At 37.1% G+C, this 20,859-nt stretch overlaps 1 protein-coding gene across 1 annotated transcript in view; it reads left to right on the top strand.

Moving 5' to 3' along the window:
- FOCAD (focadhesin) overlaps window positions 1-20,859 on the top strand; it is a 91,912-nt gene that overhangs the window by 31,240 nt on the left and 39,813 nt on the right. Inside the window, exons 11-18 of the mRNA XM_005522655.3 lie at window positions 932-1,189; window positions 8,840-8,944; window positions 9,423-9,524; window positions 10,633-10,763; window positions 12,375-12,501; window positions 17,667-17,801; window positions 18,173-18,223; window positions 19,923-20,006. Of these exons, the coding sequence (XP_005522712.2) occupies window positions 932-1,189; window positions 8,840-8,944; window positions 9,423-9,524; window positions 10,633-10,763; window positions 12,375-12,501; window positions 17,667-17,801; window positions 18,173-18,223; window positions 19,923-20,006 (993 nt within the window). The remainder of the gene's footprint in view (window positions 1-931; window positions 1,190-8,839; window positions 8,945-9,422; window positions 9,525-10,632; window positions 10,764-12,374; window positions 12,502-17,666; window positions 17,802-18,172; window positions 18,224-19,922; window positions 20,007-20,859) is intronic.

Raw genomic sequence — 20,859 nt, 5'->3', positions numbered from 1 at the left:
CCTACAGCACTTAGTTCAAATGCCAAAAGTTAGTGTGGCCTTGTCTTACCTCCCTGTGAGTGTGACTAATAAGTCATGTTCCAGCTAGTGCTTCCTTATTTATTTGTGTTAGTGATTAATATGTCCTAGCTGATAGCTCAGTTTTGAGAACAAGGGTTGTGTGTCAGACCAGAGAATGATAAGAGAAATACATAGTGACTTGATGACATATTTGAGGTGCTTTTAAAGAGAGAAGATTTATCAGAAGATCCGGAGCCATATCCAAACAAGTCCACGGAAATAGTTAGCATATATATAGATGTATTCAAAAATGGGATGAATATATATTAGTTTCAGAAATATAACCCAGTCTGTTAGGTTACAAAGAATTCCCCATGCATCCAGGAATGCTATTAAAGTAATGTCAGCTTTCTAACCTAACAAATTGGATAGAGTTTACTTTTCTGTTTACAGTGGGACAATTGTAGAACATTTTGTTCTGAGAAGCAAAGCATTTCTTAAACAAAATATGTAAAGTCAGGTTAACTTGTACTGTGGTATTAAGTCCTATTAAGAATTAAGACAGTTTTAAAAAATAGTGTAGATGATAGTTAAATTTCTGGGATTATCTTGTCATTGTTAGGAATGTAAGTTTTTAACATACTCCAGAATTACAATGTCCTTTTTAGTGGGCAAGTAGCACTGCAGTTACCATCAAGAATAGGAATGATGGATGTCGGATAAAATAGGAACTCCTAAGCAGGGAATTATTAACCCACTGAAACATCTGTAGTGCAAGAATTTATATAAAGTATTTTGAAAAAATGTATCACAGCTTATTATTTATATTTATTGCATTGGAACCATAAAAAATATTTTAGATGTTACGATTGTTCTTTCATGGTGTCTTACTTGTTTGATTGAGATTTCCATTTGTTTTCCTTGTTCTCAGGTGTCCTACAAACTCCTTTGCCCCATAACCAGCTCTTACAGTTCATTATGTACAACCTGGAAGATCATGGAGCTCATGAAAGAGAAGTCTGCAGTTAGTAAGTGGTTATCTTCAGTGAAGTCACTGCTACCTGTTAGCACTCAAGTACCTGCCCATGTTTTTCTTTTGTTGGCTTATCTACTGGTCCAAGAAAATGGAGACAGTCTTCGTGATGTACTCCAGGCTACAACAGAAATAGCCAAGGCTGATTGTTCTCAGGTATTTACTTAAAAATAAATAAAGTTTTCTTTTTAGTGGTTTGGGATTTTTTTCAGCGCTTGGGTTGGATTTTGCAGCCTGAGAGGAGCAAGTCTGCCACAGCTTCATGATCCTAGTTCTGACAAGTGGCAAAGCTGCATTCCCAGTAGGTACAGTAGGGATCCCTCCAGCAACAGTCAGTATGTTGAAAACATGCCCTCTGGATCCCAGTCTCACCAGCTGTTGACATCTGGAAACTGCAGTTGCTGATGCTGACTGCCCCTCATCCTGCTCAGACATGCACCCACATATACTCTGAGCTTGCTCTCTTTTGTGTGTCACCTAGAGCAAAAGTATGTATTATGTCTCTGTTTTGGAGTATTTTGTGGTTGTTTAGACTTAGGAAAGGAGACTGGTTTATTTGTTGATATTATCCAGGAAGCATGAAAATACAACATGAGGAAGCTGAAAAGGGACTACCAAATAATTTCTAACTTCTGGAGACCTTATGAATTATTCTTTATGTTCTTTTGTGGTTACTGGAAGACTGCCAAGTCCCTTTTGACATCTTCATTCTTGCTTCTTAGAAATATGTGCATAGTCTTTATATATTTCAGTGCTGAATTCAAACTAGAATTATACAGGATGCTTAAACTTACCTACGTAATCTGGAAAGATAAAGGAGGTTATCTGGAAACAGCAATGCAGAAGGCGTTGAACAGAAACAACCATAACTAGTTTGTAAAATAGGCAGGAGAGAAGTGTTGATTCAGCTTTAGTTTATGCCATAAAGACAGGCTTTATTTTCTTTGGGGTTTTTAAAATTGCTTTCTTCTCAAAGAGTTTGCATGTTTGCAAGTTTGCACAAGAATTTAAAAAAAAATAATTATTTAAGTAAATGTTGTAAAACTGGTTGCATAAAAATATCATCTCCAGGAAATCCTATCATGAGGAAAAACAAAATCCTTTAAGAAGCAGACATGCTAGGAGTAGAATAATTTTACTGAAAAATAGCACTTTTTACCTGCTACAAGCCATTTAGACCTCTTGTTGAGAGGAAGGGTGCAGAGCTAATCAATGATAAGGGAAAGAATGTAAAATTTAGCAGTGATGAAGACTGTGATCTGACTGTGGCAATGTCATCCAAAGCCAGGAGTAAGAAATGAGTCTTCTGGATATATTTGCTTCTGTAATTGAGACAGATTTTTGAGAGAAGTCACAATGCTGAAGGTAATTTATAGATGCTTTGTTGACATATTTTTTTTTTTTAAGTAGTTATTAAAACTTCAGTTTCTCACTTAAGTAGAAAGCACCTAACTATTCAAAGGTCAGGAGTAAGCAAAATGAATTGCACTTCTGTATAAAAGCAAAGCTGAGCTGATGCAGAACCACCTGGATATCTCTTCTTTAACTTTGTTTTTTCTTGAAAACGTTTCTGTAAGTCAGCTTTCAAAACTATTATGATTTATACACCTCATCTATAAGTAGTTTGACATGTCCACTAAATAGTTTGTAACCAGGGATCCAGGTCCCAGTCCTTGTAAATTCTCTAGGAAAAGGGCAGGTAAAACATACATCTGCCCTGTTCTAGGAATCTTGCTTGGACTTGTGATCCAGTCTGCTGAAAGTAAGGCAGGCTTCTCCTTGTGCCTAGCTAGTTGTGTAAAAATGACCAAGATAGCTCCAGGTGCACTGAGAGTGGGTTTCTGTTTTTGTGAACTGTCTTTAACCTGTTTTATTGCATTGGGTCTTTGAGTTGGATGAATTATCAGTGGCATATTACAGGAGAGGGAAAGGAATAATGCTTTGTTTATTAACTATTTGCTATAGTTGTTGAAAATGCAGTTTAACAGTCATACAAGAAAAGCAATAACTTGCTGAAAAAATACAGCTGAAGTAATATGTTACCTGAGCAGAATGCCTTGAAGCCTGACTGTAGGGAGTGGCTGCTGTGAATTTCATTGCATTAATATAAAATAGCTCCACTGACTTTAAATGAACAGGTTTAGAGACAAATTAAAGAGCAAGTTGGCAGAATTACAGAAGCTTTAGACAGATAAATGGAGAGTGATTTAACCTGAAGCTGATCGTGTTTAGCATTATGTGAGTGGGTTTTTCTGCTTTGTTTATTCTTTCTTTAAGCCAAAAGTTTTGTTCACCAATACAGTAAGTAAGATTAACGGACATATCTTGTTGAGCTAACAATGGTAGTCAGAATACCTTAGAATGAATGAATACCTAAGAACCCTTCCAGGCTCATGAAAAGTCCTCCCTGGCACTGGGAAGTATGGCTTGTGTCCAGAGGCAATGAGAAGATGACGTTTAGACTTCATCATATTTTTTGCTTCCCTACCAATCAGCAGAGCAGAAGTCCATGTGAGTTAGAAATCATTGTAAAAATGCAGAACTCAACCTGATTTGTTGATACTTTCTTGCGGGCTCACATTTTGTCAGCTGATAAGGTGTGTAGATAGAGAGCTTTTAGTTTTTAAGATTACTGTGGGCATTAAAATAGTTTTCTGCAACATATGTAATCAAGTATCTCTGTAGTAGTATTACATAAAGCAATCAGTATAATTGGTAATGTAGCAGATGTTCTGCTGAGTAGTGTTTGAAAATTTGGCATGGGAAAAGTAGTTTTCTTCGCTGGGATGATATTTCTGTTCATAGTCCTCAGTTAAGTGCAACCAAGGACACCATATTCTCCAGTTAGCAGTATTTAATTCATTTCTACATTTTAAATTACATATTTTACTCCAAAAGATTTTACTGCTTTGAAACTTGAACTTACTGTCTGTCTCATTTGAACTTGGCATCCCCTGGCATCTGTCTTGTCTCTGACAAGTTATTTTAGTTCTGAGTCTGCTTAATGGTTCCACAGAGATTATTGCAGTGTAGCACTGCCCTGAAAGATTATCACGTTGTGTCTTGTAGGTTCAGTGCTCTCTCTAAGGCAGAAAAATTACCTTAGACTTGTCTCATCTTTCTCTTGCAATAACAGTACAGCGAGAGAAAGCATTGAGCCTTCTGGATGGAGGGTATAACTGATTACTTTAATAAATTCAGTCAGCAGTGTGATGGCAACTAACGCTAACATATTGATGGCAGAGTTATACTTCACGAATTGCTATATTTGGTTCAGTGCTTTATTCAGTTCCACAGAAATAAATGGTGTTTTATAAAAGATGGTGGAAATAAATGGTTGGAATGTAAGTTTAAGAAAGTGAAAAACTCATCACAACAAACTTGTTAGACATTTTGAGTCTTCAGTTCCTTAGGGGACTTCCTGAAGGTTGCAGTGGAGAGTGGTGTGCAGCATAGAAACAGTTAGAAAGCTGTTCTGAAGAAGAAAGAAGTCAGAGGACAGGTATTGAAAGAAGAAAACAAAAAGTGACTGTTAAGCCAAATCTTATTTTTATACGGTTACATCTATATTGCCTTGAATCTGTCCCTGTAGTGTAGTGTAATGGCACTTAAACACTCCGTTTAAAGCTAGATATTTGTAACAGATGTATTCTGAATTCTTTGAATCTTTGAATCACATCCAAATCAAAGTACACTTGTGCTAGAAGTTTACTAGTTACTACTTCAGCACTTAATGTTGCAGAAGTTAAATATCTACAGGGCAGAATTAAGAAGTGTCTACTTTAGAGCCACTGTGAATTACCTGTACTCCAGCAGAGTATATAGAAATGCTGAGATGTCATGGTGAAGGTCATAGCATAACAAGAATTGTGTGGTGGGGTTTTTTGTTGTTAGTTATTTGGCTTTTTTGAAGTGATCTAGACAGTCACGAATTCTGCTGCTTGTGAAATTCCATTACTTTGTTGGTCACAAAGGGATTCAATGGTTGTAGCTGTGGATATTGAATTGAAAAGCCACAGGTTATTCCTGTGCAAAATCTAGTTGAAGAATTGTGTTTCAAAACAAAACAGAGTCAGAAAGAGACATTGCTTTCATATTTATTACAAATTCACAGAGTTCGCTAAAAGTAGCTAGTATTTAGTTTTCACACTAAATGTTATTTTTACAAGGTGTCTGTTGTCTAGACTGATGGACCACTTAAAACATCACTAAATTTAAAAATTATCACCATAATTGATCTTGCAGATATTGTTCTGGTTATACTTTTTGTTTTGTTTTTTTTTTTTTCCTTTGGTTTTAGCTGAAACATTTTGGAGTAGTGGTTCTGAACTTTCACTATGGAAGCCCAGAAGAATTTTCTAAAGGCTAAGGAATGAAGTGTAGTACATGGGCTTCTGAAGTCAAATCACTGCACCGGCTGCAGAGACACATGAAGGATTTAATAAAGTCTTTCTAATTGGATTAATTGTCTTGTGCAGAAACTGGTATTACACGCTGTGAAACCCTTGCTGTGCTGCAAGGAGAAGAAATTAAATTATCTGACTGAGGTCACTGGTGGATATAGCACAAGATCTGTTACTGTTATTTGAGGATTATGAGTCTATAGAGGATATGCATTCTTTATGGACCTTCAGCTGCTGGAATGAGCTGGAATCACTCGACCGCTCGAAGCTGCTCACACATGCTTCGGGCCGGCCCTTCTCAGGGCTGTTTCTCTAGAGAAGTCGCGGTGCTCCAGGCTTTCCATCGCCGTGGCACATTTTTGTAATGTAAATTAGTTTTAAAGTCAAAAAACATGATGTCAAAACCCTTCTTCAGATTCCTAATATCAGTCTTGACCTAACTTCTGCATCCTCTGCTACCATGGGGAATGCAGAAGGCAGTGTTGATAGGCAGCAGGCCTCCCATTCTGGCTCTCCCTGCCTACTGGGAATTACTGAATTGTCATATCAGCTTTGTGGAGCTGTTACACCCTTGATGAAGACATAGCATAAATTTAATATTGAAATTAATCCCAGCGTTGTTTGCCTGTTATATGAGGGAGACTGAAAGAGGAGCAGCTTTGCTGTACCAGAACATTTTGGAGTCTTTCCTAATCTTACAGTTGAAATATACAGTTCAAACCAAACAATCCATAAAGGATAACACTTTTAAAGAAGTTTCTAACTGTCTTTACAGTAGTACATGCATAAACATTTCCTGAGAATTTTGTAAATCAAACTTAGTTTCTGTTTACTACATGATACTGTAAAAGTCGTTGTAAAACTTTGATTTAATATATGTTTACTGTAGAATAAACTTTGTAACAAGATAATTAATGCAGACACAGGACTTGAAATGAGCTTCCCATCACAGCTGATGAAGGCTGGGCTTAAGCAGACTGACTTTAGAGGGTTTGAATGTTGCTATAACTAAGGATTATGAATATAATTTATTTTTAATACCATTTGGTCTCACTGCTAATGTGTAGTCCAGTGTAGCTACAACTGACAAAAATGAAGGAACTAGTCTGTTGACTAGCTTAAGATGAAAGTGAGTTGCCCAAGAATCTGCCTCTGGCAAGAGGAAGGGGTACTATGGGAAGAGACTGGAATTAAGCAACTTAGGTAAGGATGCTGATCATTATGATGACATATCTGTCATCTCTATTGCCATCTTATATAGCCTATTTGCCCAGCACAGCATTTATCAGAGATGGATGTGATTTAAAGAATTGACAAAATCCTCTTATCCTCTGAGCTGAGAGCCTTCCAGTTATTCTGCTGCATATGAAACTTTTTGGATAATTTTATTAGAAGACATTTCTTCCCTATTCACGTGTTAACATTTGTATGGAAAACTTATGGATCAGTGGAGGAGCATCTGTGACCTCCTTGAGAATTTTGAAACTTAACATGGTGATGCAGGTTGCTGTGTTAATGATTACCTCTGCCCCAAAGATACCCAATGCCACTGCTTACTCATCACCCTGCAGTTTACCTTGTATCATTCAAAGATGTAGGTAACAGTAAATCAGGTGCTGTATTTTTTTCTTGACACTCAGGGTACAAGAGGTGCCCAGAAATATAACTGCTTTCCTCTATCTGGTCTCCTATATTCAAGGGGACTTTTTGTCTACCAGTACTATTTGGTTTCTGCACAACCTCCCTGTTACCTAAGGCTTGATTTAACCAAAACAAGGTCTTGCTTGAAGGATGTTGAGCCTTTGGCACTAAAGTCTTCTTTTGGGTTCTCTTCAATCAGGAAGTTAATTTTCATTTTCTTCCTATATAGTGATATACATAATTTTCTCTCAGGCAGTGCTGTTGTCTCTAGCATGGGTAAAGTGGGAAAAAAAACCTGCTCAGACTAGCTTAAACAAATCATTACAGTTAGGGAGTGGGAAGAGAAGGTTGGACAGCAAATTAAATCTCACGTTTGGAGTGCAGGTTTCACTTTTCTGTGTTTCAATGTTAATGCAGACATTAACATTTAATTTATTGCTGAATTTTAACTGGGAGCAGAATTTACATCAATTCTGCCATGTGCTAGAGAAGTGGTATAACTTACTTCCCCCCCATGCCCTTTATTGTTTTAAAGAATATCATGACAGCAGGGAACATCAGTGTTTTCAAACACTTTTTTATTGACAAATCATTGCCAGCAAGGTACTGTGAAGAAACTTAGCTCTAGCCTAGACAAAATCAGGACACAACTGAAGCTGTAAAATTACCCAACTTTTCTTAAATCCAAAAGTTTGAAAGAAGGGGAAGGGAAGTTGCCAGTGGGAAGACGCTTTCAGTTTGGGTGTGAAAATCTGTTCAAATTAATATTACCCTAAATTCTCAGCCTCATTTATTGATTGTGCCTCTTTCTAGGCAGGTCATAGGGTGATGACTGATTCTATAGAAAGTAGACAGAACCTTGAGAAATAGAGAAAGAGGAAGACTAGTCAATTCCACAAAAAAATCTGGAATATTTTTGGTTTATAAAAGGATTTGTTCTATTTAAGAATGTCAAATACTATTTGGAAAATTGAAAATAGTAATGCATGATAGTTAATTCATTAGGTGGTAAATGCAGATTCCAAAACTTGGTTTAAGTTTGTGGAAGCATCAGTTTACACTGCTGAACTGTAAAGATGGTGATGACTCTCAGAACAAACCATTTTTTTCTTGGTCTCTGATTTGGAACTAGAACAGAGCCAAGTATGCAAAATCCCAGAGCACTTGAATAATTAATTATTATTCTTCCTGTGGACTGAGACAAATGTTTTTACAGTGTTACCATTTGCTCATGTAAAAATGCAAGTTGAAACAAATGTTATAGCAGAATTTAGAATTTTCCATTTTTTTAAACCAATATCTGTATAAACCACTCATATATATATTTATAAATATCATACATAGATAGCATATATATATTTGTGTGTCTATGTGTGTTTGTATTTAAGTAGTCATAAAAAATGACATAATGATTTAATTTAAGATCAGATTTAAAGTGATTTTGTCACACAGTGATAAGAAGGTGCACAAGAAAAAACTGTAGCACCGGCTGGTGTGAAAATCTGATCTAAAAGGGAATGGAGATATAGGTCTCCTTTACTTTATTGTAACTTCAGCAGCAGCTCTCTGGAAGTTTCGTACCCTATACTAAAGAATGCAGTAAATTATATTGTATTATGTGACAGATTTGTCGTATATATAGGCAGAAAAAGATAAATACAAGGTATGATTTTCTAATATGTTGGGACAAGTTCATTGTCTTTTCTAAGGTATCATGTTGGCAAATTTGGAAAATTTATTTCCTCCATTTGTTCTATTTTAGGTCCCAAATCTGATCCCAGTTCTGATATTTAAATTGGGGAGACCTCTGGAGCCTGCACTTTACAGGGAGATAATGTATACATTGCCTACACTTGGTGTACATAAGGTCAGAATGAAAGATTTTTAGTAAGATGAAAACTGTATAAAAAAAGTGAAAACTATGTAAAACTGTATGAAAACTGTATAAAAGTGGTATATTTTTAATAAAATGAAAACTGTACAAAAATATGAAAAGGTCATATATATATAAAAACTATTTAGACTGAGCAATGTATATCTTGTTTAACTGATTTTTAAGCTTCTGCATTACTTTGCAGTATTTTGGATGAAATATAATACTTGTTTTAAAGTGAAATGTACATTATACTGTCTACACTCTATGATCATTATATATGTCATGAGAGGATGCTCTTGGACTTGTTATTTGCTGAAGTGTTTTGGAAAATGACCTTCAGGTTATTTCTGATACTGCTGCTGGATGGTTTTTCCTGGTTGTACTTGGTTGTAAAATAATGATTTGTAGATTACTCTTTGTCCTTGGACATATGAAATAACAAAAACATTTGGTTAAAAATTTGTTTCAGGTTTGTGTAGCCCAGATTCTACGTGCTATACACATGCTGGGGAGCACACCTAAGCTCAGAGCAATTGCCTCGCGGCTGATGACATCATTATGGGAAAGACAGGTTAGAAACTTCTTGTAGTGTTACTATAATGAGTCCAGTTGAAAAACTTAATTACCACTAACCAAGGAAGAAAATAATTGTGGAGCATTTCTTCTACTAGTATGTCATTGTCAGCACTGTGAGGTAAATGGTGTTAACGGTGCCTACACTGATCTTCTAGTGGAATATTTCAATAGTATATCTTTCATGAAACTGCCTTTTCATTTCATGACATCTCGAACTGTGATTAGAAGAAAATTGTTCAAAGGATGGCTTTCTGTGCAGTAAGAACAAGACTTCAGTGCTGCGGTTTAACCCCAGCCAGCAACCAAGTACCACACAGCCACTCACTCACACCCCCACCCACAAATAAGACTGGGGAGAAAAATCAGAAGGGTGAAAGGAATAAAGCTGGTGGGTTAAGATAGAGAGTTTAATAGTGAAAGTAAAAGCTGTGCATACGAGCAAAGCAAAACAAGGAATTAATTCACTGCTTTGCAGTGGGCAGACAGTGTTCAACCATCTCCAGGAGAGAAATCATGTGTAAAGGTGGCTTGGGAAGACAGACATCATCAATCCAAGTATCTCCCCGTTCCTCTTTCTTCCTTCCACATTATATCCTGAGCATGATGTCATACAGTCTGGAATACCTCTCTGGTCAGTTTGGGTCACCTCTCTGGGCTGTGTCTCCTTTGCACCTTGCAAGCATCCCCAACTTTCTCACCAGCATGGAATATGAAAAGCAGAAGAGGCCTTGGCTGTGTAAGCCCTGCTCAGCAATAACAAAAACATCTCTGTATTATCAACCTTTGTGTTCAGCACAAATCCAAAACACACATGCACACCAGCCATTGTGAAGAGCATTAACTCTATCCCAGACAAAAACAGCACAAGTTATGTCTAATAATTTGCTTCTGTTTTTTTTAAAGATTCAGTTGAGACCTGGTCTACAAAAGCTGGTTTGATCTCAATGTAGCATTAGAGCCAAATTATGAAAAAAAGCAAATTATGGTATGCAATAATAAAAATCAAAGTGGTATGTAGAAGTCCTGTGAAAGTTCTGCCAATTGAAAATCTAGTCACATTTTTAAAGGTGTGATGATAACTTTTTAAATTAAACCTTTTCTAGGATCGAATTTACCCAGAACTGCAGAAGTTCCTGGCAATGTCTGATATGCCCTCTGTGTCTGTTGACAAAGATGCTCAATGGGAAAAGCTGATTGCTAAAGCTGCTTGTATAAGAGATATATGTAGGCTGAGGTAAGTGCAAGTGTTACCCATCTTATGTCTTTGTAAAGGAAAAGAGTAGTTTTCAGAAAAACTGCATCATTTTTTTTACTTACTCTGTTACATTAATTGTGAGTAATATTTTTCTAGTTGAGACACTGTCTCAGCCATTACTAACCTGAGCAGCTACTTAAGCTTGGGGCTTACTATTATGACTAATAGTTATGACTAATAGAACACACATATAAATGCCATTAAAATTAAATGATCTTCATACTGGAACAAAAGATGCGTCCTATACTGGCTCAGGATAGAAACTTCAGGCATAACACTTCCAGACTGGAAAACGGCAGAGATGAAAAAATAGAAGAAAGAACTAATGGTCTCTCTTTTGTTCTATTCAAAGAAAGATAGATTTCTTTTTCTGAAAACCATATTTTTTCACATGTACATTTTTGATCTTTATTCAGATATAGTACCACAGAACACAGTTGTGCAAGTCTAATTGGATAATGCATTGATCCTTTCCAGCTCTAACAATCCATGAATATCAGTACTTGATTATAGTTTACAGTTATTAAATAATTTACAGTTTACTAAATCCATTAGTATTTACTTCCTGGTTTTATGCACACCATACCATCTTTCCTATTTGTCATCTATCTTGGGTTCCAGTTTTCACTTTCCTTCTTGAAGCTATTAACAGCTGGGAAGATTCATATATTTTTTAAGTATCAACTAAAAACAAGTTCCTAAAGAAAATACCTTTTCCTTTACCTCTTCAACCTTCTTCCATTTTGCCAGACAGTATTTTTCAAGAAATATTTTAAAAGTGAAAGCAAGAGAAATCTCAATGCATCTGTAATATTTTTGCCAGGTAAGTGATACAGCTGGAGTTCAGGTGTTTGCACAATCTTTGTGCATTTAGAAATTGTTTGGAAGAAAGTGTGAACAAATAGATAAGTTGCAATTTACCATGCATATAGATCACCTACCAGATACTATTTACCAGAATCTCTGTAAGAGATGGTATGAGGAATTGTTGAACACCTTGCCCACCACAACCCAACAAAACTGAATGGATAGTTAATAGACTGGAAAGCTAAAGCAGCCCATGCAGTCACTGAGGGGAAAGACAAGTGGCACTGCAGCAGAAAAAGAAAAGGGGGGGGAAAAAAAGGGAAAACATAGCTATCTGATGTAATAGGGACAGAAAACATTTGGTGGTAGAATCTCCACCAATATGCAGTAGAAGCTACTTGCAAGAGACTGGAACAAAGTGCAAAATAGTGTCTTTAATAATGTATTTGGACCTTCATTCTGAGTCCATTCTTGAATGATGTAATCTTTTAGTGAACGCAATATGCTTAGACAAAACCTTCTATAACTTAACCACTCCGTGATCTTTTATTTAGAACTTGATGCCTAGTGATTTAATTCCCTGTGTCACTCAACCTTCAGAGCTCTCTCTGTTATCTTCCTTGTGTGTTTTTTTGTGTGTGTGTGAACTCCCAGTTCTAGACAGTTTTAATTGTCACTTAAATAAAACCAGCACTAAATAGATTTTTGTGTATAAATTATTACTTGTGTGCATCTGTGAATATTGCCTTCTTTTTTTTTTTTTTTTTTTTTTTTTTCCTTTAGACCGTACCAGCATGGAGCAGACATGTTGGCTGCAATTTCCCAGGTATTAAATGAATGCACAAAACCTGATCAAGCTTCCCCCGCTGCCATAGTATTACAGGGTCTACGGGCACTTTGTGAGGCTGAGGTAAGATTAAATTGGCTTGCCGTTGTGTTTCGAGTTTTGCTCGTGGTTCATGAACTTTTTTTCCCAATTGGCTTTTTTTTAAGAGTACATTGAGTTGCTGCAGAATTTCTTTTTCTTCTGACAAATTTAATTCTTCTCTTCCAACATAAGTTAATAGTTCTTGGGAAATTGTATTGTGACCTTCCATCACAGCAGATCAGTCCTTCAGTGCATGGACTGAAGTTTTAAATCAGCTTTGCAGTTTATTGCAAAGACATCCTTCTGTGCTTTCTTTGGGATTTGGAAAGGAAGACTGGTACATAATTCTGATTGGCTGAAAAGCACTTAAATAATGTAATTTTTGTATCTTTTTAGTGACCTGCCCTGCTGTGTCTCATTCATAGAGTGTACCAGATAGGGAGTGAAATAACTAGCAGCTGGGAGGCTTCTCTTTTACCATAATGCATTCATTGCTTACTGATGAAGAGGACAAGCCGGGGGACAAGCTGCCAGAGAGATTGTGGTGTGTCCTTCCCTGGAGATTTTCACATTGCTTTTGGATACAGCCCTGAGCAACTGGGTCTGACCTCTTTGTAACCCTGCTTTGAGCAGGAGGCTGGGCTGGAAATATCCTGAGGTCCCTTTGAACCCAAATAGTACTGCAATGCTGCAGTATCTCCAAGTTAGAGACAAGGCTCTTTGTTTCCACATCTTAGACAGTGATATCCAGGTGTTGTGGTGCAGGCACAGACATGCTATGAATCTGCAACTGACAAACTGTACTATACAGGCCATCAGAGTAATGAACTAATTGTATCCTGCAGGAATATTGGATTACCCATTCTCTGCCTAACGGCAATTTTATGGTTATCCACTAATACACTTTCACTGCACTTTTTGCTGCATATGTAAATGGCATATAAGGCCAGCCATTGCCACATTATTTGAAATCACTTAGTAGTTCAAGAACAATACAGTGAATCATCCATAGATGTTTGAGATGTTTGTATTCAAAATAATTGAAAATCTTCAGACACTGGCAGCTAAGAAACAATTTATTTAGGGTAATTTTTTTGTTTGCCTTTTGTGTGAAATTTGGCTCTTCATAAGGTCACATAGATACTTTGAATGTTGGCCTTGGTATTAAATCAGTGTTCTTGCAGGCTGGATTGTATTTAGACTTTGTCTTGCAAATAAGTAGGATCTAGATATATGATAAATTTCATAGCCTGCTGTAATAGCCTCATTTGAGAGCAGATGTATACTGTACCACTTGTATCAGTTGAAGACTGGAAGGCTAAGACTACTCAGGATAGAAGGAAGGAAGGATGTAAGAAAGGATGGACAGACAGATATGGATTTTGTGGATTTTTCGTGTCCAAATTCAACTCGCCTTATTTCCCCAACTACAGGGTAATGTTCTGGGAGACCAAATCTATCGACTAGCTATTCTGAAACTTCAGCAGGGAATTCTCTTGGGGTTTGGCAAGCTGAGTAACCATTTGGGTTAAGTAATTTAGTCTGTCTCTTACTTATTGTTTAGACTGTAGTTTGCAGTGCAGAAAGGATATAATCATAGAGGTTGGTTTTGTTTTGGTGTTTTCTGTCTCTGCCACTGACTTAAGGGAAAGGGATATAGTCGCCGAGCTTTTCCATGTGCAGCTGATTAGATGTAGGATTTTAAAGAGCACCAAACTTTCAGCTTCTGAACCAGAATGATAAATTATGTTTTCATACGTGTAGTGTTGACTTGGTTGATGATGGAACCTTATACACCATGTGGCTTTGTCAGGGTTGAGTTCTGAGAGTCTCAGAAAGGCTCATTTGTTAAAGTAATGCAATGATAAAATGTGCCGTAACATTTCTTTTTTTGCTTGACTCTTCTGTAAAAATAGTTACCCGCTCTGCTGACTGCAGCAATTGTTTTATGTAAAGGTAATGGCTTTATGCAAAGTAGCCTACATGGCTAGTGTTAAGAATAGAAGCTTAGCTTTTGCAGAAGGGCTAGCTGCTTCTGCCCCCCTCTTTTATTTTTTGGTAGGTGTAACAAAAGGTCTGTAATGAATAATGTGCAGTGACTTACACGTCAGAAATGGAAAAAAATCATGGTTCTTGCCAGATTGCATTTCCTATTTCTCAGCATGTAACTTGTTTTTCCCCAGTGATTTCAGCAGAAGCTAGTGTACTTCATATGAGGCTATCCTTGCATCTAATTAATTTCATGTATCAAGTACAGTATGCCAGCCAAGAAACATTCAAGAATAAAATTTCTTAGCATAGTGTTTAAATCCCCTTTCCATTGGAATGTTGTTGCTCTCTATTTTTCTCCTTTCTCACCCTTTTAGGGCAGTAGGTCACTTGAAGCAAAAGTGCTTTGTCTTTCTTCAGCATCTGTAAAATTTAGCTTTTAGCTTTTTCCCCTCTAGTAGTCAGTGTTTTGTGCAGTGGCAAGTTTACTATTTTAAATTAAATTTTGGAAATACAAGAAAACATAAATGTAGACCAAAATGTATTATACAAAAAGTGCTGTATGATTATTAATATCTCCATATGACAATGATATGTTAATTTGAACAAACCAGAATGAAAAAAGCCCACACAACAAAAAATGAAAACAGACTTAAGAACTTCTACCAAAGTATGACGCTAGCGTGTCTAGATCAGTAAACACACATTTTCTGAATAGCACTGACCCTTTTTTTTTTTTAGACAGTAATTAGCATACCAGTGTTGTAAAGTCCTCTTAATCTTGCTAGTTTTCTAGAGTATTTTGCGTTTTCAGACGACAGCTTTGTTGAGCTGTTCAGTATCTATGGAATCACAGGGATTTTCCTTGGGGATTCATGACTAGCAGATAAATTTCATTGCAAGATACTTAACACAGTTGTCTGTTCCTCCAGGAAGACACCGTGTCAAGGTTATTACTGCTTCTTTTGCCTTTCTTTATTTACTGTGGGATTTTATGGTCTGTAAATCACCAGTTTCCCACTGTTCCCGTGCCCCTGTTCCATTAGTTTACAGTACATCATTTGGTAGGAGTTCTCTGTAGGACAGCTGTTAAGTTGCAAGTCTAGAAAATACCATCTGAGAAGGAATTAAGCTAAATCTGAAACTTTTGTTAGGATGCTGGCTATTTTTAAGGCCTTTTAACTCTTACCTGAAGTTGAAGAATGTGTGTTACTGTAGGAAAGAATGAAATTAAGCATGCTTGGCTAGCTAATGATTTGTTATTCTTCCTAAATTACAGGATCAAATCCCATGAATGCACAACTTCTTTTTTCTACATATTAGTACATGTTGTGTTTTCCAGACAACGAACTCATTACAAATTTAACATTTCTAGATAGCTGAGGAGAAACTTCTAGTGCTAATAGATACGTCTGTCTTTCTGAACACTGGAAGACCTTTTTTCTTATTCTTGCAGTCTGTTTTGAAAGAATGGAAAGAGGTATCATTTTCCCTTGGAATGTTACCAGATGAGGTCTTTCTAGCCATCAGTGGTTGTTACCATAGAAACACACTCATGGGTTTGCTATTCCTGAAATGGATTCAACTCAAAATACATCTTTGTTTTTTTAAACTGCACCCTGAAATGTGTTTCGCACTCGCTGAAGTGACTGCCTAATTTGGCAATTACCTGCATTCAGAGATACAAAACATTCTGTTTTTTCAGTGCAGAATAATACTAAACCTACCCTTCTCAATGCCTTTGTGGAATAGCTTCATAAACATACCTTTATTTGATTTTATTACAAAGATCAATTTGTATTTCTCAATGTCTTTGTTTTCTGTTGCTTTGTTTTAATATTTTATGCCTGAAAGACATTTTCACAGCATTTGATCAGACTTTTAAGTCTTGATTTGCAGTTTTTCTCTTTAGATGGCTGAAAATTATACTTCACTTTGCCACTGATATTTTAAAATTTTTGTCTAGACTTTGGTTCTAAGCATACATGGTTTGGGGTTTGAGGTTTTTCTTTGTGTGTCTTGGTTCTGTGGTGTGGGTGGGGTAGGGTAAAGAGAGTTATAGTTTCTTGGGGTTTTTGGTTTTGTTTGTTGGGGTTTTTTGTTATTTATTTGGTTTGTATTTTTTCCTGTTTTGTACTCCTTTTGTTGCAGTGGAACCTGAAATCTGAAGGACAGGTAGTAATAACAGATAAGTTATAGACAGAATTATTTGGGTACAGGGGCAAAATTGTCAAATGTTAGTTCTCCACAGGTGGCAATATTCAGGTTTGATGAAATACGCCATGGAAATTACTTAAGTTTTCAGGAAAATACATGGCTCATTACCAAGAGAAAGCCTGGGCAATTGAAAAAATCTCACAAGGAAGAAGGAGGAAGTTTTAGTACCAGTATTGCTGTCTAGTCAACATTCCTGAGAAACTTGACTACTACTTTTTATGGCTTCTGTATATAATTTTTCAGCTAGAACTATACCACTGACTGTATTACAGACATTTTCAGTGCCTGGAAATGCAAAATGTTGTAATGTGTAAAAGTACAATGCTTGTTTAGCTGTCATGCAGATCTTTGAAGGTGAAAAGAAGCTGGGTGAGAGGTGTGTTGTTTCCAGAAAAGAAATTACGTATCCTGGAAGACCAATTATGTGTCCTGTTGTGCTCTAGTTATAGTGTAAATGCATTCAGTATTAGGGTTTAGTGTTTATTGTAGTTTGACAGTTTCCAACAGTTTTCTGGATTCCTGAACTTCTGTGGTTTGAATTTATTCTGCAAATCTTTTTGGCTTTTATTGTTTTTAAAGAGTAAAGGCATTTTGTTTTGGAGGGCTCCCAGCAAAAATAGATTCTTCTGTGGCTTCCTCTGCTTTCATCCCATTGAATTCTCAGAGACAGCTTGCTTTTTAGCTAATTTCACCAAGTTAAGTAGAGCACTAATGTGGTATGAAGATTCATGTACAGCTCTATATATTGCTAACAGTGTGTTAAATACTCCTACTGGTAGTTGCTTTCCTTGGTGTAGTACTGTGCAGTATTACTGTGTTATGTCAGTTGGTCTACAAATGAATTTTTAAGATGCTTGCTTTTTTACTTTTTATGAACCATATATTAATTTCTGTTCTCAAGAAGGAAGGGCAAGGACAAGGGAACTGGAAAGAAGCATTGTTTAAGTGAATAGGGCGTAAGGGATAGCTCTTAGTAATGATGCCTCCCACTTTGCTTGTAGGTTGTTTGTATCCGTTCTACATGGAATGCTCTGTCACCAAAGCTGAGTTGTGATACAAGACCACTCATTTTAAAAGCACTGAATGAATTGTTTTCCCTGGTTCCCTCACTAACAGTGAATACAAATGAATTTGAGGTATGTACTTATGGACTAAAATGACTTATTCTTTTAGTGTATCTTTGTATAAAACTTTACATAAGCCTGCTTGATTTTGATAAAATTGCACCCACTGCCTAGTTCACATTAGTCAAATGCACATTTCATACAGTTTGTAAGTTTTCACTTGAATTAGTGAGTTCTGGGAGATAGATGGGAAATTCCAGTGCAAGGTTAATCCATGGTTTCCCACTCACAGAATGCAAGGACATGTGAGTTCAAATCTCCACCCCTTCCACCTAGCTCGATGTATGTTGATGTGGCAGTAAGTTGTTTCAGGTAACTGCCTCTATTTCAGCAGCTTATTTGGTCAAAGAAAATATAAATGCATATTTCCTTTGCTTCTGTAGAAATTCAAAGCTCAAGTTATCAGCTTCCTTTGGAACAATACACAGAACAAGGTAAGTGATATAATTGAAAATATTAATTTCTGATGTCAGAAACAGGTTATTAAGTTTTGTACTTTTCTGTCAAGACAGTGTTAGTAATCTCATTTTCTAGTAGGGTTTTGTTCCTGTTGCTTAACACTGTTTCTGAAGCAATGTAATACACGTAAAAGGTGGTAATTGAAGTTTCTAACTTCTGTCATTTCCAAGGAGACAAAACAAACCCTTCGCCATGTCCTTACCTTGATTCCTGGGGCAGTTTTGGGTACCACAATATAAGAAAGACATTAAACTGTTAGCATTCAAAGCACAGCCACAAAGATGGCAAGGGCCTTGAGGGGAAGCCGTGTCAGGAGTGGCTGAGGTCACTTGGTCTGTTCAGCCTGGAGGAGACTGAGAACTAATCTGACTGTAGTCCACAACTTCCTCACAAGGGGAAGAGGAGGGGTAGGCACTGATCTCTTCTCTCTGGTGACCAGTGACAGAACCTGAGGGAATGGACTGAAGTTGTGTCAGGGGAGGTTTAGGATGGATATTAGGAAAAGGGTCTTCCCCCAGAGGATGGTTGGGCACTGGAAGAGCCCCCCAGGGAAGAGGTCACAGCACCAAGCCTGACACAGTTGTTTGGACAATGCTCGCAGGCACATGCCATCATTCTTGGGGATGGTGCTGTGCAGCGCCAGGAGTTGGACTTGATGATCCTTGTGGGTGCCTTCCAATTCAGCATATTCTGTGATTCTCAGAAACTAGTTTGACTTTCCTTGGAAAATTTCAGCCTTAACGTGGTGAAGCATGTTAATGCTGCTGTGACAGCTAACTCCATTCATTTGTGGAGTATTGTAGTGCAGTGGGAATGTTGGACTATCATCACCATGGGGCTGGTGGAAGAAATGTATTTTAGTCTAAGACTTCTGTCAGCCTATTTCAGTGAATTTTTCAGCCCCTCGGTTAATCTCATATGACAGTTAAGTACCATGCAGCCACTTAGTCACTCCCCTTCCTTGTGGTGGGATGGGAAGGAGAACTGGAAAAAGGTAAACCCCATGGATTGAGACAAGAACTGGCTAATAAGTGAAATAAAGTAACTGTGTAATAATAATAATAACAACAAAAATAACAGTAACAATAACAGTAGTAAAGAAAGGGGATGTAACAAAAAGACAAGGAGGAATAAAACTCAATTACAAACAAGTATTGCACAATACAATTGCTCACCACCCACTGAGGGATGCCCAGTCCATTCCTGAGCAATAATGGTACCCTCTGGCCAACTTCCCTGAGTTTTTATACTAGGCATAAAATTCTATGGTACAGAATATCCCTTTGGTCAGTTCAGATCATCTTTATTGGCTGTGCTCCCTCTGAGCATCTTGTGCACCTGCACAGTGGCACAGGAAGCTGAAAAGTATTTGATTTAGAGTAAACACTTTTTAGTAACAGCTTAAAGATCAACACATTATCAACATTATTCTCATAGCTTGGGTATTTCTACCTGAAGTAGAATGCTTGTTATCAAGCCTAGATAAGTGGTCTTGCTACTTTTCATTGAGTATATAAAAAGTAAGCAATTGAGAGTGTGCCTCAGGAAAATGTTGAACTCTTTTTTCAGCATTCAGTGGTTACTTGATAAGCTCTTTGTATGTGGAGTTTCCAGTAGGTAGCAATACTGTATGCTGTGTTTGTGACTTTGTTTTTCCTCCTGTTAATTTTTTAGGATGCCCTTGTTGCTATTTCAGCCTATAAATCACTCTCATCATTTGACTCTGAAGAACATACAATTCTTCATCTCCCTGAACAGGTAGCCATGTTATATGTTTGATAGTAAGCACATCTGATACTTCCATGTGACATGGGTTATATCCTTTTGAAAGGAAACCAGTCCCTGTGCCTTCTCTGCCAGAAATTCAGGACAGCCTCCTGAAGGAACACAGGCTCCTGCTGGTGACATGAGATGATGTCATGTGTGATTGGCATAGCTAAGTCTTGTGAGCAGGGAAAGGCACAAATGAAAGTTGGTCACGAGGTAGTTTTTCTTATTTTGTTATTAAATTAGCAGCTATTTTTTGGGCAGCTGATTTGCATTTTATGCTCTTCTGTTAGTGCTTGCATTTGAGTCTTGACACTAAGCAGCTCTTGTGATCGCTGTTTCTTGCATTGCAGTCACACTCATGGATAGGGCTCTTGTTCCTAAGACAGGCAAGTCAGTTTCAGAAGTAGGTGCAATTTTTGGAATGAAGCTGAAAAGTTTTCCTGTGTTTTTGTTGTGAACTTTCACAGCATAGCATTTTACTTTTTTGTCAGTAAAGGCAGTCTGAAGGGAGTTGAGGTTCTTACTAAAAGGCTTTTTAAGTATGCAGAGGGCTGTTAAACTCTGAAACTTCTGATTAGGTGACTCAGTAACCTAACAAAATGAAAGAGGACAAGGAGATGAACAAAAGGTCATCTAGGTGACTTTTTTTTTTCTTTGTATGAGAGACTAGACAGTACTCAGTAATCCACTGGTACTTTATGGAATAGTGAATCCTATGGCTTTATAGTAAAGGTTTTATTTACTGCTTCATTATATGATGGACTCCATTTGTGTGTTGTAACTGGCTGTTATGAAAAGGCTGAAATATGCAACTTTAAAATTAAAAGACATACTTTATATA

Source organism: Pseudopodoces humilis, chromosome 4, assembly GCF_049639895.1.
Source record: "Pseudopodoces humilis isolate 2021_Gansu_Grassland_sample_001 chromosome 4, ASM4963989v1, whole genome shotgun sequence".
In the NCBI taxonomy this organism is placed as follows: Eukaryota; Metazoa; Chordata; class Aves; order Passeriformes; family Paridae; genus Pseudopodoces; species Pseudopodoces humilis.
This window is presented reverse-complemented; position numbering and strand designations above follow the sequence as displayed.